This window comes from Phocoena sinus, chromosome 17 (genome assembly GCF_008692025.1).
Source record: "Phocoena sinus isolate mPhoSin1 chromosome 17, mPhoSin1.pri, whole genome shotgun sequence".
NCBI lineage: Eukaryota > Metazoa > Chordata > Mammalia > Artiodactyla > Phocoenidae > Phocoena > Phocoena sinus.
The window spans coordinates 13,840,946-13,859,404 of NC_045779.1; the positions used below are offsets into that span (position 1 = coordinate 13,840,946).

At 36.8% G+C, this 18,459-nt stretch overlaps 1 protein-coding gene across 1 annotated transcript in view; it reads left to right on the forward strand.

The window, feature by feature from the left end:
* The window catches only part of LOC116742710 (uncharacterized protein C8orf34-like), a 110,087-nt gene that overhangs the window by 80,095 nt on the left and 11,533 nt on the right, over positions 1–18,459 (forward strand). The window contains 1 exon segment of the mRNA XM_032610548.1: positions 4,178–4,206. Coding sequence (XP_032466439.1) covers positions 4,178–4,206 — 29 coding nt within the window.

Here is an 18,459-nt window from a genome sequence, read left to right on the forward strand (position 1 = left end):
GTTTAGATAAATTCTTAGGTAAAAATCATCAAAATATTTAAATGTTAAGAAAATATAATAATAGGTATCTGAAAAAATGTGTAAGACCAGACATTTAGAACGATTAGAGGCATAATTTCTTCCCCAAACCAAGTTCTGCATTTAGTTAGCTTGAGCTTTATTCTGGGACTCATCACTTCTTATACTTTAATATGTCTTCATAGCAACCTTTTTCTTCATCTTAATTTTCCACTGGTAAAATTTCTTGGCCCTGCAAAACAGCTTCTGATACTTTCTAAAATGGACAGTGAACAGAGGATGTAGGGAGCTAGTTCACAAGTGAGGTTCAAGTTCTGTGTGACATGCATTTTGACCATTCAAGGTCATTAAGGCCTTTTGACTAACTTACCTACAAGTTCTTGGCTACACTGTAGATAGGTGCAGTATTGCTGCTATCTTTATGAATAATGGATTCATAAGTCTGAGGTGTAAAAGAAATTTAAAGACCAACTGATAACTTTCTAAAAACTGAGTGAGGAAACTCTTTTTGCAGGGCCAAGGGCATTAATGCAGAAAGTTAAAAATAATCAAGGGAGTTTCAGAAATCTCAGACAATTGGGTAATGGGTTATTTAATTCCAGGTATCTAATTTTTATGATTTTGGATGAGAAAGAAAATTTTGTTTTATGTATCTACTCTCCCTTTCTGTCTCTTAAAATAGATTAAGTCTTTTAAATATTTATTTTTAAACAATATATTCAGTTCTAATCTTGAAATCATATTGGAAAGGAACATTTTTGTAATAATTGTATCAATGTAAATATAAGCATTTGAAATATATATTTGGCTTCTATAAACTGGACTGATAGGTTTACATAAACCATTTGGTACTGTATAAAATTCCTACATTATCTTGAAATCTGAGTTATTCCAGGTGAGCCTGAATAATTTCATATATTTTTTAAACCCAAATATTCATAAGTGTGTGATATGCTAGACCTCTAGAAATGTTTATCATTGCTCAGAAAGCTGTGGGATCTGCCTGTCTCACAGATACTCCCTACTGTAGACTCATTATAATATCTCAGAGTTCTTCAACCACACTCACTCAGTAGTGATGCTGCCCAGCTGCAATGCTACCTTCATGAAACGTTCTCTCCCTGAATTGTTGAATCAGGTACCTTCATAATACAGCAAGTTCCTGAATAACTGTTAAGCTTAGGTCACCGAACCCCCAGAGTCATGGCCGGACTCTGTTTTAGTGTAGTGACACGTAAAAATTCTTAATTACCAACAGTTTTTACCAGAGAAGAATTTTATAGAATATTGTTATGAAAAATTCATCTTGAATACACCTGTGTTTCTGGTTTTATCTACAAGGGGAAGAATGGTGCCATTTGTTGAGATGAAGTAGGGCATAGTATTTTTTCTGCTTTGTGTGTGATTGATTTACTAGTTTAGTGGACTGAGATGATAGAGCGACTGGTAAAGTGTCCTCCACAGACACTCCGTACCTAAGCAGAGAGGGGATCTTCACTCAGCTTCATTTTCTTGAGACTACTTTCAGATTTTCTCTTCCAACCCAGTTCATTCTTTCTTGTGCTTTAGAGTCTGCTGAACGCTGGCTTCAGTCTGTTCTTATTTTCTGTGTGTCCTTGGACTTCAGAATTTTCCTTGTCTCTTGGCCCAGGAAGGTGATAGTCATCGTGACAGCAGAGCTAGAGACTGACACCTTGGTAAAGAAAAACAGACAGACAGGAGAGAGCAAAAGAGCTGCTGAGAATGAAAGATAGATGCAGACAAAGATTGAAGTGGAAAAGAATCTTTTCAGTCCTACTTTCTGTTCAATTTACATTGATTTTATGAACTTCCAGGAGCCTGAGGTTTGGAATTATTATGTGGAGGTCCATAGAAAAGCCAACCCCCAAATAAGGGCTAGGACTAGATTTGTCTGCAAAGGTTTAAATGAATCAGAAATCAGAAAGTATGCTAACCTCTGCCATCTCAGGGTTTCTCATCACTAGTCACTCCTAGTCACTCCTTTAGGAATAATAAAAAATCATTTCAATTAGAGGTGGAATTGTGCCATCAGTCTGTTGTTATTACTCTACAAGGAAGTAACAGAAACTGTTGAAGCATATCCTAAGGAATGAGGCTTGGTTTGAATATTCAGCAAACATTTACTGGGTTATGATCATGTGCTTGGATATGAACTGTAATGGGAGCTATGGAGATAAAAAACGATAGCTGCCTTCAAATAACTTGATGGTCATAACTCTAAATCCTCAAGTCCTGTATTATGTCTTCTGGCATATAAACCAGGCTTATACTGGAAGAAACTCCATGATGAAACCAAATTATGAAAGAGACCCATAACCCTTTCCTTCCAAATCCCCTCACAAACGTAATTTCCCTGTATTTCAAGAGCTCATTAAACAAAACAGAAATCGAAATAAGCCTCATGCACTCCCTTCAACTAAGTTGAAGGAGTTGAGTAATGATTAACTATGGATGGAGAAAACTAGCTTGGACCACCAGAAGATCCCACTACAGTTCTTTGGTGAATTGGACAAAAGACAATGTAGCTCAAATTCCTTCCCTCTTCACCCCACCAACCCACATTCTGACTGTATTCATTACGGTCAATAGGAAATGGTTTCTCTACAGGGTGTTCAACCATGTGAATTGTGAAGTAGAGGGAACACTCTTTTGGACACATTTTCTTTCTAATAACTTCTTCAACACCATCTCAGAGACAAGAAAACAAACTTTTTGCCGTTTAAAAAACCTTTATTTTATTTCTTTTATTTATTTTTTACAAAGAATACCCCCCACCCGGGGTGAAAAATATATCTGGTTAAGTATAAAATATAGTTTTTGTCATACAAAAAGATATACAATTTAAAAGCAACAAAAAAATGAAACCACCTTCAGCCCACATACTTTCTCAGGAAAGGGAAGATAGAGCTCAGTGCTCTGACACAGGACCGTGAACAAAGTGCTGAAGCTGAGAGAGACTGAGCAAGTGTTAGTAGCTGCAGTGAGAGAGGGGCTGTCAACATCCCTGTCTCCTAACACTGGGCAGGAAGGGAGCCTTCACGGCTTTTGTGAAGACCTGCCCTCTAGTTTCTCATGGTAACGTAAAAAACAAAACAAAACAACACTGGGGTTTGACACCAGCTTCCCTCTGTCCTATGTCCTAAACCTGAGGGCTGGCCACACCTGCTCCAGTGTCTGGCCACAGTGCCTGTGTGCAACCATAGGCACAACATCCTTCAGACAGAAGGGGAAGTGAGACAATGGGAGGAGGATGTCTTTAGCCTGACGTGTTATGACTGAAATGCCCACAGGGATTCAGCAGCTGGCTCGGAAGAAATACTGTGCTGGTGATAAAGATTTGCTGGTCGTCACCCTATAGAGGAATAAAAATGTCAGTGGTATGGGTTAGGTTACCAAGGGAAGTGTACCCTTGGCATTTCAGGCAAGGACTCCCTACGCCCAGAGAAGAGTATTCCTGTGAAGGAGACAAAGGAGAATAGAAAAGGTAGGGTAGCATTTCAAGAAAGAGAGTGGGGTTAACAGAGTCTCTCTCATCACAGAGAAATAAATTAAGGACTAAAACTTTTTACATTACTAACTTAGAACAATTTTGGAATAATGGTAAAGACAGAAATTGGACTGATGTACATTGAAGAGTGTGTAGATGGGAGAAGGGGAGCTTGTGAGGATAGGGAAATTAAAATACATGACCTACAACCACCTTTCTGCCTTAATGTTTTATCACTCTAGGAATCTGAATCAGTTCTTAAAAGAGAACAAAATTGTAACAGGCTAAGTTGCACTTGATTGTCTTTATCACATAAAGACAACATCTCTACAGTTGTCTTTGCAAGTTAGCTCTGCATTTAATAGCCTACAAGCTGGTAGGCTTGTAGGTGCCTGTTTTGTTTGGTATTTGTTTTTGTTGCATCATTTGCATTGTTTCAGCAGTTGACGCTGTTATAGTGACTTAAATTTCTAATTTGTTTTCATCAGTAGAAAGGATGGTACCACATTATTTTGAAGCACTCTTAAAAAGAAAAAATAGGATGGAAAATGCACTAGTTCTACAAATTGGAACTTTCGTTTTTGTTTTTAAGATTGGGTTATTAAGGATTGCTTCTAAAACTTTTTTATTTCTCTCTCTCTTGAATCCCAGGTATTGCAATTTCAGAGGAACTCGATAAGGTACGTTGAACCATCTAATGAAAATAAAATATAGAACTTACATTTTAATCCGTTGTCTAAATGTTATGTTTCTGAAACATAAAGTGTTCAAGTGTAATTTATTTGGTGCTAACATTTTAAAACTTTCAAAGTTACATGCTTTAAGAAAGTTATTGCATGAAATATATAATATCACCTGTTCTTTTGAGTTGAGAGTTTTAGAATTTGCTTAGAGAAAGCTGAATCACTGAATCACTATATTAAAAATGAAAACTAATATAAACGATTTGGATTCTGCCTGTATCTAGATGATGATGATGGTGATGGTGATATGGAAGACACTTGTACTTTTCTATGGCTACCCATTAGAAACCTTACTCAGTAGGATTTTTTTCTTTAATTCCAAGATGTCAAGGGAATATCATGGTGCCTTGGACTGGGGTGATAGTCGTGAAGGTGGTGAGACGTGATGTGATTAGGAATATATTTTAACAGTAATGTCAGTGGAACTTGCTATTAGATCAGTTGTAGAAGAAATCGGTCAGTGATGATTCCTAGGTTTGGGAGATGAGCAAGTAGGTGAATTGTGGTGCCATTTAACAGAATTGGAAAACCTGGGGAAATAGCACATTTGGCAGGTTGGGATAGCATCAAGATCTCTCTTTTGAATTGTTTAGTTTGAGTTGTCTGTGAAACATATTTATATGAGTTCTTGCTCATGAGTGAGATTTGATTTAGAGTTATACATTTAGGAGTCATTGAAATAGAAGTTCTCATTTTTTTGGTCATAGGACCCCTTTATACTCCTAAAAATTATGTAGAGGACCCCAAAAGCTTTAATTTACGTAGATTTCATTCATCAATATTTGCCATGTTAGAATTTAAAACTGATAAAAATGTTACATGTTTATTCATTTTAAAAATAGCACTGATAAAACCATTTCATTAACAAAAATAACATTTTTATGAAAAATACTTTATTTTCCAAAACAAGATATTTGTGAGAAAGTGGCATTGTTTACATTTTTGAAAACCTTTTCACTGTCTGGTTTAATTGAAAATTTTAGATCTTCATATCTGCTTCTGCATTCAGTCTGTTGTGGCTGAAAAGAAATCTGACATCATATTGGGAAAAAAGAGAAACACCTAGAAATAGCCATCAGTATTTGGTGAACATTGGTCCAGATGTCTCTCTAAAGAGAAAACATATTGAAATTTGGCTTGGTGCCTAGATATATAGGTAGAAAGAAAGTGATATATAGGTAGAAAGAAAGTGCAAAAAATGGGATTATATAAGTCATGACATTTTAAAATAATAAACTATAAGGTAATAATTATAATTTACAAAAGCAATAAAGTTAGTATCCTTCTATTCCAAATAGGACTATACCTTTTGAGTTTTGTACCAAAAAATACATTTCTGATTCCCTAAATAAGTGAAATTTATGAATGTACTTTAAAATATGAATTGATAGGGCTTCCCTGGTGGCGCAGTGGTTGAGAGTCCGCCTGCCGATGCAGGGGACACGGGTTCGTGCCCCGGTCCAGGAAGATCCCACATGCCGCGGAGCGGCTGGGCCCTTGAGCCATAGCCGCTGAGCCTGTGCACCCGGAGCCTGTGCTCCGCAACGGGAGAGGCCATGACAGTGAGAGGCCCGCGTACCGCAAAAAAAAAAAAAAAAAAAAGAATTGATAAACCATCCTAATATTTTAAATTTCAATCTGTACTATGTGCAAAACCAGATCCTGACTATATACCATAGCAAGTAGAATAAGTGGCAGGTGAGGTCTTCCAGCTTTGTCCTGCTCTTCTAGTCCTCTGCTGTCCATCACTGTCTTTGCCCCAGCTCGTCTCCTCCTTGTACCGTGACTTTCCTTATAGTTTGCAGAAATTTAATAATCCCTGTCTTGTATTTATTTTTTGTGTTCATTCTAAGTGCAAAGACATAATTATCACTACTTCTGGATGCATTTTTTTGCTCCTTCCAGTATATTCTGCAAAGCCCTGCCTGCCTGAGCCATAAATTAGCTTGTGTGACTGCTTGGCCCTTGTCCTTCCCTTTTTTTCCTGAGCTCTGACCTGCAGCCTGGTTGGTTTCTACGTCAGCCTTTTTTTTGGTGAGCTAAAGGACATACTAATTGTTCTTTGAACTGAAAATGGATTTCACCTTCATTGGAAGGTGTAAAAATGTGGAAGCCTTGAAACTTGGTTAAATATCATCCTTAGGATACATCCTCCCACTTCTCACCTCCTCTCTTCTAAGCACTAGCTCAGGGGAGTTTCCACTTAACTAAGTTGCATAAACCGAAGATTTTCACTACTTACCTAATGTTCCCATTTTTGAAGACTTTGTGGAAATGGCTGAAATTTATTACATATTATTTTTCAATAGGAAGATGCCAACTATTGTCATAAATAAGCTTTTATTGAAAAAAATTATGTCAGTGCAAAAAGATTGTTCCCACTCTCACATCTGACATTCAGGAGTGAAAAGTTATACAGAGGACACACAGGCTTCCAGAGCCAAAGCACCATCCTTTGCCTGCCCCTTGGGGGAGAGGGAGAGCCTGCCCCATGGCGCCCTCTGCTGACCATGAAGCTCACAGTCTTGCATTTTTCTCGCTAAGAAAATGTGAATCTCAGGCTGGTACTAAAACTGTAGTCAAAAAGAATGATTTAAAAACTCTTAGGGGAAAACATAGGAAGATCACTCTTTGACATAAATCACAGCAAGATCTTTTTTGACCCACCTCCTAGAGTAATGGAAATAAAAACAAAAATAAACAAATGGGACCTAATGAAACTTCAGAGCTTTTGCACAGCAAAGGAAACTATAAACAAGACGAAAAGACAACCCTCAGAATGGGAGAAAAAATTTGCAAACGAATCAGCGGATAAAGGATTAATCTCCAAAATATATAAACAGCTCATGCAACTCAATATTAAAAAAACAGACAGCCCAACCAAAAAATGGGCAGAAGACCTAAATAGACATTTCTCCAAAGAGGACATACAGATGGCCAAGAGGCACATGAAAAGCTGCTCAACAGCACTAATTATTAGAGAAATGCAAATCAAAACTACAATGAGGTATCACCTCACACCAGTTAGAATGGGCACATAAGAAAATCTACAAACAACAAATGCTGGAGAGGGTGTGGAGAAAAGGGAACCCTCTTGCACTGTTGGTAGGAATGTAAATTGATACAGCCACTATGGCGAACAGTGTGGAGGTTCCTTAAAGAACTAAAAATAGAGTTACCATATGATCCAGCAATTCCACTACTGGGCGTATAACCAGAGAAAACCATAATGCAAAAAGACACATGCACCCCAATGTTCACTGCAGCACTATTTACAATAGTCAGATCATGGAAGCAACCTAAATGCCCATCGACAGATGAATGGATAAAGAAGATGTGGTACATATATACAATGGAATACTACTCAGCCATAAAAAGGAACGGAATTGGGTCATTTGTAGAGACGTGGATGAACCTAGGGACTGTCATACAGAGTGAAGTAAGTCAGAAAGAGAAAATCAAATATCATATATTAACACATATATGTGGAACCTAGGAAAATGGTATGGATGAACCGGTTTGCAGGGCAGAAATAGAGACACAGATGTAGGGAACAAACGTATGGACACAAAGGGGGGAAGCGGTGGGGGGTGGGGCTGGGGGTGTGATGAACTGGGTGATTGGGATTGACATGTATACACTGATGTGTATAAAATGGATGAGTAATAAGAACCTACTGTATAAAAAAATTAAATTTATTTTTAAAAAAGAATGATTTACAATGGGTGTTGAGCTGACACCTGTGTCTTTAATATAGTAATAAAAATCAATACAACTTCTTCCTTTTAATCTTCCATTAACAATTTTGGGGGTTCACTAAAGATTACTTTCTTAACCTTTATAAAGTACTGATCTTTAACTGTCATATTCTATTTCACTTATTATTTCACTGAAGTTATTTTTTCTGTGACTTTTAAAGTTGGTTTATGAATTCTGATAAAGGTAATAAGAATTATTAATTCTACTTAAGATGGAAAAATAAAACAGAAGCTAATGTTATTTTTAAGGCTTTTTTAAAAATTGTGAGACTTCAATAAATGTCTTATTCATTAGTCTTTTCCTTTCCCTTTTCTTAGCCATCGTATTGGTTTTCTACTGCTGTTGTAACAAATTGAAACAGCACAAATTGATTATCATACAGTTCTGTAGTTTAGAAGTTAAACCATGCACCTTCCTGGGTTAAAATCAGGTGTAATAGGGCTTCATTCCTTCCTGAAGTTCTAGGAGAAAGGTGTTACCTTGCCTTTTCCACTTTCTAAAGGCTGCTGCATTCCTGGTGCATGGTCCCTTTTCTACATCTTCAAAACTAGCAGCAGTGTCTCATTTCTCTCTAAGTGCATCCTGGAAAAGCTGTCCACTTGTATGAAATCCCGTGATTAGTTTGGGGCCACCCAGCTAATCTGGATAATCTCATCTTAGCATTTTTAACCTTAATCATGCAAAGCCCCTTTTGCCATGTAATGTAACATATTTAGAGGTTTGGGGATTGGGATGTGGACATCTTTGGGAAGAGCCATTATTTTACCTACACAGCCACTATCCAAGCTCAGATGGTATTACCTTTCATATCTTTATCTAATTCTTCAGGCTCCTGCCATTCTGATTCACCCTTCAAAATGCCATATAGTAAGCCTGGCTGGTTCCTGCTCGGTTACCCTTCAGTAGGGCAGTGTGACCCATCCTTCAACTCCTGTGAATATTGGGTGCTTATGGACTCACCCTTCTCCAGATCATGGCTTCAACTCAGTGGGAGCCATCCTGCCCAGAGATGCCTGGGTTCACCATCAACCAATGACTGACTAAAATAAGACTGAGTTGTCGTTTACATTACAGTGCTCCTTATGGGATAGGCTGAGAGTAGACTTTAGCTGAACCCATATCTTTGCCTAGCTTCTTCCCGTCTTCTCCTGCTTCCTTCAGTCTCTTACAGGTTTCACTTAAAGAGACCCCCATCAGTAAACCACTTGGTTAGCCTCGGGTTTTAGGGAACCCTACCTAGGGAATTCTGCTAAAAAATTTTCCATGACTTCCTGTTACTTCACAAATTAAGTCCAAATTTCTAAGACTAGAATTAACAGTTTCCATTTTGTCTTTCAAATCTATATCTTATGCTTCATTTCCTCTTTTTCTCTACTCAGAGTCTGTGCTGTGCTGAAAAAGGAGTACTGTAAGGCAGCCAGACTACAGTACTTCCAAGTCATATTTTTAATTTATTTCCACATTTTTGCTCATTGTCAGTCCCTCCCCTTTCTCCAACTCTTTTCCATCCTACAAGCTCCAGGCTTTCAGTGTCTTCATATATAAAAAATTACATGTGCAGTTATTCTTTGATCAGGTGATCCTACTTCTATGAGTCTATTCCAAGGGCACACTGGCAAAACTATAAAAAGACCAATGTGGGTGACTATACATTGTTGTGCTACTTTAGTAGGAAAAGAGTTGAAATAACTAAATGTTCATTGAAAGAAGAATAACTTATAGTACTTCCACTATAGAGTACCATACAGCTATAAAAATGAAAGAATATCTCTGTAGATACTATAGAGCGATCCCCAGGATATATTGTTGAATAAAAAAGGCAAAGAAAAGAAGTGTGTTTATAGTGTGCTATCATTTATCTCAGTAAGTGTAATGAAAATATAGATGCGTATTTGCTTATATTAAAGCCAAAACAATGGCAGAACCTGCCGTACTGTAAAACACGCACACACACAGTTACTTTTTAAACGTTACCTACGGGAGAAGGGAAGGAATAGAGAGTAGCAGTGAGGAAGGTGTAGAGAGGATAGGAATAGAATCTTGACTTCCTAGAATTCTATGTGAGACTTTGGAATCATTTAAATATTTTATATAATTTTTTAAAAAACAAGGTTAGATCTTAAAACAGTGATTTCTAAGAGGCAAAAGCAAATGAAACAAATGAGAACAACTGTATTTCAGGTTGATGGCAAAACACACTGAGCTGAATTACTCCAAGTCATTATAAACACAGTTATTTGATTGTCCTCTAGTGGGATATACCCAAAGGCCCAAGGCAACAGCATCAGCTCTTAAACTGTTTTTAGTAATTGTATCATTAATGATAGTGTTGATATTATTATAAAGAGACTTTTGTGTATGCTTTGTGTGATATAGCAAGGAAGTAATTATATTGATATCCTAAGAACCAGAATTTTTGGCATAGGGGAAAGGAAATACAGATACAAGATTATAAGTTTAAGTAACAATCCTATATCCTGTTTTGAATTGAAAGTATCATAATATTATATCATAATATTTTTTTATTTTAAAAACAAAAATACACTATCTACAGGCAGTAAACTCAACTAGAGCCCAGATATTGCTTTCTGAATATTTTTCTCTATTAAAAAGAACCAGGTCTCTTTGGAAAAATGGCTGAATCTAGATTTAGCAGCTGAGAAAGTACAACTTGAGTCTGGATATCATTTAGTACCAGCAGGTAAAGAGGAAATCAAAGAATGATGGAACATGTCAGAAAGACACAGGAACCTCCTTGCAGGAGCTCCTACTAGGAACATTAAAGCCTGAAAATAATGATAGTAATGTGTTATAGTCTATTGAATGAAATAAAATCTATAAGTCCATAGTGATATACCTATGTGCATACATATACCTACCTACATACCTACATAAGTGGAGGTGAGGGAGAAGCTCTTTCTCATAGTAGAGTACCAACAAATACATTCAGACCGAATGGTGAAATTAGAAAATCACACATTGGCAACGTTCATAGTAATTGATGAAGACAAAGGTCAGCAAAGAATGTTAAAATTAGCTGATGAAATTTTGATGAATTACAGGATATCTACATAGTCTCACAGTGACTACTCTAGAAGATACTTAATAATTGACAAGAGAAAAGTAGCCACTTTACAATGGAGAAACATGGAAGACACCCCCTTAACCAAGCGATCAGGGTTGTCGTCATTAGTCCTGGGACAAATCTGCATCATGTGCCTTTTGATGTGAAAGGAATACATCACTTCTGTGTTATTCTTGCCAAAAATGTATAACTTGAATATAATCGTGTGGAAAAATTTGAAAAACAAATTGAAGGACCTACTAAAAGATAACTGGTCCTTGTTTTTAAAAACCATGAAGGTCATAAATGTCAGAGAAAGACTGAAAACTGTTCCACATTAAAGGAGATAAACACATGACAATTGAATGCCATACATGATCCAGGATTTCTTTTGTGGTGTGCAACGTTATTTGAATAATTGGGGAAATTTAAACAACGTTAGTCTGTTAGTATTATATCACTATTAATTACTGGTTTTGGTAATTATACTGTGGCCATATAGGAAAATGCCCTTCTTTGTAGGAAGTACACCCTGAAGTGTTTATGGGTAAAAGAGTATTCATATCTACAAATTACCTTCAGATGGTTCTGGGGAAATTATGAGTGTGTGTGTGTATAAATATGTATGATAAAGCAAAATGTCAACTAACAACGTTGACCTTATCCCATTAACAATATTTTGGCAGTCTGGGTGAAGGGTATATAGGAATTCTTTTTTTTTTTCCTCAACTTTTCTGTAAGCCTGAATTATTTCAGTTTAAAACATAGGTATTTCTTAGACCTGTCCACTATTACCAACCTCAAAACAGTGAATACCCCAAGTGTTCAGATTCTAGTCTTAAAATATATTTCCAACTAAAAAGAATCATAATCCCTTGAAATAATGGTTGCTTCCAGGTCAGGAGCAGACAGTGTACAAAATGAGCCTAAAATATCTTCTCATGCCAGAGGTAAGAACTATGGGAGACCACTAGGATTGTGTCAGGAGAGCTCAGGAGCCGGCTCAAGTAGTCTTCTGCTGGAGAGAGTTAAGAAAATTTGAACGTGAGTAAGAATAATAACTACAGTGCAGTGAATTATACCTAATACGTTAAAATCCATATGTTCATCCAAAGAATTATTAATCTTTAGCAGGTGCTAGGGGACCAGAGTTACCATTTTAAAAAACTGGTAAAAGTAAAGGGAAAGAATGAAACTTTTAATCTTCCTTTCCCATATAAATCGTACTTTAGAGTAACCAAATATTTGATGATGGGAAGTTTCTCTTTCCAGAAGTGTTCCAGCAAATAAGTGAATATGGAATTATAAAATCAGCCAATTACCATTTATCAATTCCTAGTGAATTAATGGATCTAAGCAGTAATATCAATTCTGCCAAAATCACTAAAGAAGAGTCAAGGGGATGGTCTGTGCCTCCAGATGAACCTCACCATTCTCTCTGAAGCAGTATTGGCAAAAAACAAAAACTACAACAAAAAAACTTCATCCTGGGGCTTCCCTGATGGCGCAGTGGCTGAGAGTCCGCCTGCCGATGCAGGGGACACGGGTTCGTGCCCCGGTCCGGGAAGATCCCACATGCCGCGGAGCGGCTGGGCCCGTGAGCCATGGCCGCTGAGCCTGCGCGTCCAGAGCCTGTGCTCCGCAACGGGAGAGGCCACAACAGTGAGAGGCCCGCGTACCGCAAAACAAACAAAACTTTATCCTAACTAACTACTAATTTACAGAAAGTACAAAGAGCAGAGGAACATTTTAAGCCACATCACAGGGATGCAAAGGGAAAAACCAGACTCTGGAAAACTCACAGGACAAACAAGTCGGGTTTTCTGAACAACAGCAACAGCAAAATTACAAGACAGGAAATGAGACAGAGGAAGAGAATACATAGCTTAAAAGAGGCATAAAAGACTGTTGATCAGTCACAACCTACCAAGTCTTGCTTAGAGTCTGATGTGTACCAACTGAGATAATTCCCTGATATAATCAGGTAAATTTGATAACTAGTTAGATATTTGATATCAGAAATATTCTTACTTTATATTTAGGTATGGTAATGGTACTGTATGTGTTTACAAAAAAAGCACTCTTACCTTTTAGAGATTACATACTGGATTATTTACAAATGATATATAGTGAATGGGATTTACTTCAAAATGATCTGAGCAGAGAGAGGGGTGATGTGGGTGGAGATAAGGGTGAAGTGAGTTTATCCATGAGTTGTTAATTGAGGAAAATATGTGTGGGTACAGAGGGGCTTGCTTTACTCTTCCTTCTACTTTTGTATTAGTGTGAACATTTCCATAATAAAGAGTAAAAATTTTAGATCATGGGTAGGAGGGTGCATAAGATAGTGAAGGAAAAGAGGAGAGATAGTATTGAACACCTATTAGGGTTAGCAGATATGCTAGGTGTTTTGTAATTTTTATTTATTTATTTTTTTGCGGCACACGGGTCTCTCACTGTGTGGCCCCTCCCGCGGCGGAGCACAGGCTCTGGACGCACAGGCTCAGCGGCCATGGCTCACGGGCCCAGCTGCTACGCGGCATGCGGGATCTTCCCGGACCGGGGCACAAAACCGTGTCCCCTGCATCGGCAGGCAGAATCCCAACCACTGCGCCACCAGGGAAGCCCTATGTTAGGTGTTTTTGATATGTTATTGAATTTAGTTCTTGTACCAGTCCAATGAAGTGGTTATGCTTTTCCTGTTTTACAAATAAGAAAACTGAAGCTAGAATGATTAAGTGATTTGCTGAAAGTCTCAGAATTAGTGGAGATGGAATAAATAAATACTCCCCTGCTAGCTTCTGATTCTTTATCTGCCTGATTCCAAATCCATGCTTTTCCCTAGCACTATGTACTGTGTACTCCACCATAAAAGGGGAAAATCTGAAAATGAGTTGTTAAAATATATTATTTTAACAACTTTATTGAGATAAAATTCACATAATAAAATCTACCCTTTTAGAGTATACAGTTTAGTGGGTTTTAGTATATTCAGGTAGTTGTGTAACCACTACTTCAACCTAAATTTAGAACATTCTCATCATCCCCAAAAGAAACCTCATGTCTACCCCCCATTCCTCCTAACCCCTTAGCCTAAGACAACCACTAATTTACTTTGTCTCTTTAGATTTACCTATACTGGAAATTTCATATAAATGCAGTCATAAAAATATGTGGTCTTTTGTGACTGTCTTCTTTCACTTAGCATAATGTTTTCGAGGTTCATTAACGTTGTAGCATATATCAGTGCGTCATTTCCTTTTATTGCTGAATAATATTCTGTTGTATGGATATACCACACTTTGTTTATTCATTCAGCAATTTGTGGACATTGGAGTTGTTTCCACTTTTCAGCTATTAAGAATAATGTTTCTATGAGCATTCATGTATAAGTTTTTGTGTGAACATGTTTCTTAAATTTCTCTTGGGCATATATGTAGGGAATGAAAATGCTAGAACATATGCTAACTCTATATTTAACTTTTTGAGGAACTGTCAAACTATTTTGCACGGTGACAGCACCATTATACATTCCAACCAGCAAGTATGAGGGTTCAAATATCTCCATATCCTTGTTAACACTTGTTGTTGTCTGTCTTAAATTATAGCCATCCTCCTGGGTGTAAAGTAGTATTTTACTGCGGTTTTGGTTTACATTGCCCTAATGACTAGTAATGTTGCTAATACATATTGAAACATTGAATCATACATTATCTTAATTTTGTCATTCTTTTATTCACTCTACAAATGTTTATAAAGTACTTTCTATATGTCAGACCTTGGAAAAGAAATGACAGTTCAACTTTTGTAAGTGTAGGCAACAGTGCTAGTAGCTGGTGGGTTTGGTGGTGAGAAAAGGAACAAATTCTCGGCCGATTGCTTTCATTTCTCACTGAGACAAGCACCGTGATCAGCTGAGAATCAGGAGGAGACAGGAGATGTTGTAACTAACTAAGGAGGGAAAATATATCTGAACTAAAAGAGAAAAACAACTAATTGAACTTCAGTTAATCTAGCAATATGGCATGTGCATTTTTAACTTTTACTAGATACCACAGAATTTCTCTCAAAAGAAGTTGTGTTAATTTATACTCCCAGCAGTAGTTTGTAATAATATATATCTCTCCTGGTCCTTGCTAACACTCACTGTCATCAGGTATTTTAAGCAAAAATGGTTTCTTGGGCTTCCCTGGTGGCGCAGTGGTTGAGAGTCCGCCTGCCGATGCAGGGGACGTGGGTTCGTGCCCCAGTCCGGGAGGATCCCACATGCCACGGAGCGGCTGCGCCCGTGAGCCATGGCTGCTGAGCCTGCGCGTCCGGAGCCTGTGCTCCGCAATGGGAGAGGCCACAGCAGTGAGAGGCCCACGTACTGAAAAAAAAAAAAAAAAAAAGGTCTCTCATGGATTCAATTAACAATTGTATAATTTTTTTAATAGGATTGAATGCCCACTTGTCTCTTTTGCTCATGTTTATTGCCCACTTATTTTTCTTTTCTTTAGATTTGTGTGAGTTTATTATACATTCTAGATGTCAGCTCTTGTTGTGCGTCTCAAATCTATTCTTAAATATTGAGGCTTGTCATCACTTTTTAAATAGTGCTTTCTGTTAACAGAACATTTTAACATTAACTTGTAATGTTTTAAGAAATTCTTTTCTACTTGATATCCTGAAAACATTACTGTTTATCTTCTATTAAAAATTCTGTTTTTTATCTTTAAGCTACTTGAAATTATTTTTTTAATATGGCAAAAAGTTGGAACATATGAATTTCCTATAACTATTTATGGAAAAGTTCATCATTTGTCCATAAATGTGCATGCTTCTGTCACTTATCTTGTTTCGAGGCCTTCTGTTTTCTTCTTTTGGTCCGTTTGCTTATTTCTGTTACTCCATTGGGTTTGGAATTGCTTTGTATTTTAGATTGATAGGAGAGAATTGACGTCTTTACATTTCTGAGTCATTCTATCAATGAACGAAGCATGTTTCCATTTAATTAAATATTATAGTGTTTTATGATAAAGTCATATAGTTACATTCAAAAAGAGCATGTAGATTTTTATTAACTTGATTCCTAGGTACATTGTCTTTTGGGCTCTTATTGTCAATGGTATCTGTTTTATAAGTTACATTTTAAAACTTATTGGCATATAGGAATGAATGTTATTTTTCTAATTTTATCTTAAATTCAGTAAGCTTGCTGAACTCATATTAATTTGTAACTTGTTTCTGAATTCTCTTGGTTTGTCTGTATAAAAAATATATGTGAATGATGATAGTTTTGTTTCTTCTTTTCCATTAAGTGATGAGAATGATGTGGAATAACCACATTAAATATTCCTGTTAGAGAAGGGAAATAATGAGAGGTTTATAGAAATTGCTGGTTCGTAGCAGTTCTTAAATCTTGCTGGGCAGATGTCATCAGGTCTTCCTGTCCAAGGGGTTGGCAGGTGTTCCTTAATTAAGCCCCAGTTCTGTTCCCTGGGAGTCCCCATCTATTGTTTTCCACAGCTTCTGGTTTCTTTTTTGTTAACCTTTTTGGCCACTTCTGAAGAAGGCATTGGAAAAGATGCCTCTGAGCAACTTCCTCAGTTTTCTTCCTTTGTGTAGAAAAATGGGTCCCCGAGAGCTGTTTACTTCTTGAATAGTCTCAGTACCTTTTACTTCAGGCTGTTGCCTTTGCCAATTCAGCTATCCCAAATGATGTTTGGGTTTCCTGTGTATATGATTCCTGTCTTCTTCTTGTGCCAAAAACCACATCCACAGTTCTTTTCAAGACATGCCTCTCTCTCTAGATTTAACTGCTGGTCTTTTAGATGTTGCGAAACAACATTCTTAATAGACACCATCTTGTTTTTTTCAGAGGTCTTAATGAAGGGTCTTATGGCAGCATCCTTGATTTTTTCTTTACCCTGCTGTATAGCACAGGGAACTATACTCAATATCTTGTAATAACCTATAATGGAAGAGAAGGTAAAAAAAGAATATGCATATATATATTCTCTCTATGTATATATATCTGAATCAGTTTGCTATACCCCTGAAACTAACACAACGTTGTAAATCAACTATATATCAATAAAATTTTAAAAAAAAATTTAAAAAAGAGAGTTAAAAAATTGTTAATCAGTGTTGTCCATGAATTTTTTATATGAGTTTTAGACATAAAGATAATTCACTGTTTTTTATTCTTTGAATTATGTTTAATTCAATCAGGACAGATTTTTGTGCTTACTTTATTAAATCATTGTGCTAGTTATTATGGAGGAGGAAGGAATTTAAGACATGATTCCAGCGTTCCATGAACAGCTCGTTTTATTAAGACGAGAAAACATTCGAATAACGTGGAATATAATCAAATGTTGTGCTGATAACCAGCGGTCAGAGCTGTTGAACTCACTGTGAGTTGGCCAGCGGGAGCAGGCTGCTTGGAGAGAGTAGGCTTCCTCTAAGGTAACTACTTCTTGGATAGGATAGCTTCCTATTAATAGGAAATATTAAGCAAATCTGTGACCTTTGGAGAATGTTTGACTACTAATGCTTCTCTTATTATTTAAGCATACTTGTTTAAGAATCTGAACATTTAGGGACCTCTAGCCTTAGGAGGGCAAAGGAATATGTATTTATACATTTCTAAGGAATCATTAGGATTTACATTGTTTAGCAGTAAAATTTTAAATGTTTTATTTATCCATGTACTTAAAATATTTTCCAAAACTTGTATTCAGTGTGAAGTTTTAAAATTTCTTTTGCCATGTACTGATGTTTGTGGAATCGCTTTCTTCACTGAAATCCTTTCGTAAAGATTTATGGAGAGATTTTTACTTAGCTTAATCAAATATAAGTAATAGAACCAAAGAAAAATCTGCTGTTTTGCTCTGTTACAAGTAAATGGACTATATTCAAGAATTTTCAGAGATATAACATTCTCATAAAGCAGTAAATATAAGAGCAGCTTTGTGCATTCTGAAAAATAAAAATAGTAGAGTCCCACTTTTCACCTGTAAAATATTCACTCCCTAACTCCTCTGACCCTATTTGCAGCTCTTTGTATTGCTTTGCTCATCAGCTATTTCTCACTAAATTTCTGCTGCCAGCTGGAGTTAAACAGGCTGCATATCAAACTATTTATCCTCCTCTCTGTGCTCTACTTTCCAATAGCAGTGGCATCTATCATTTAATTTCCCAGTAATCAACCAAAAAGTTATTTCTGATTCTCTGCAGTTCTCAACTTTAAGATCATTCTCAACTCTAAATCCTGTTTCATTTTTTTCATTTATAATGCCTAAACTCACCCATTTCTGTTGTTACAGTGGTCAGTTTCTTTGTCCCAATTCTTATTAAGCCCAGTTCTGTCCCATTATGTAGAG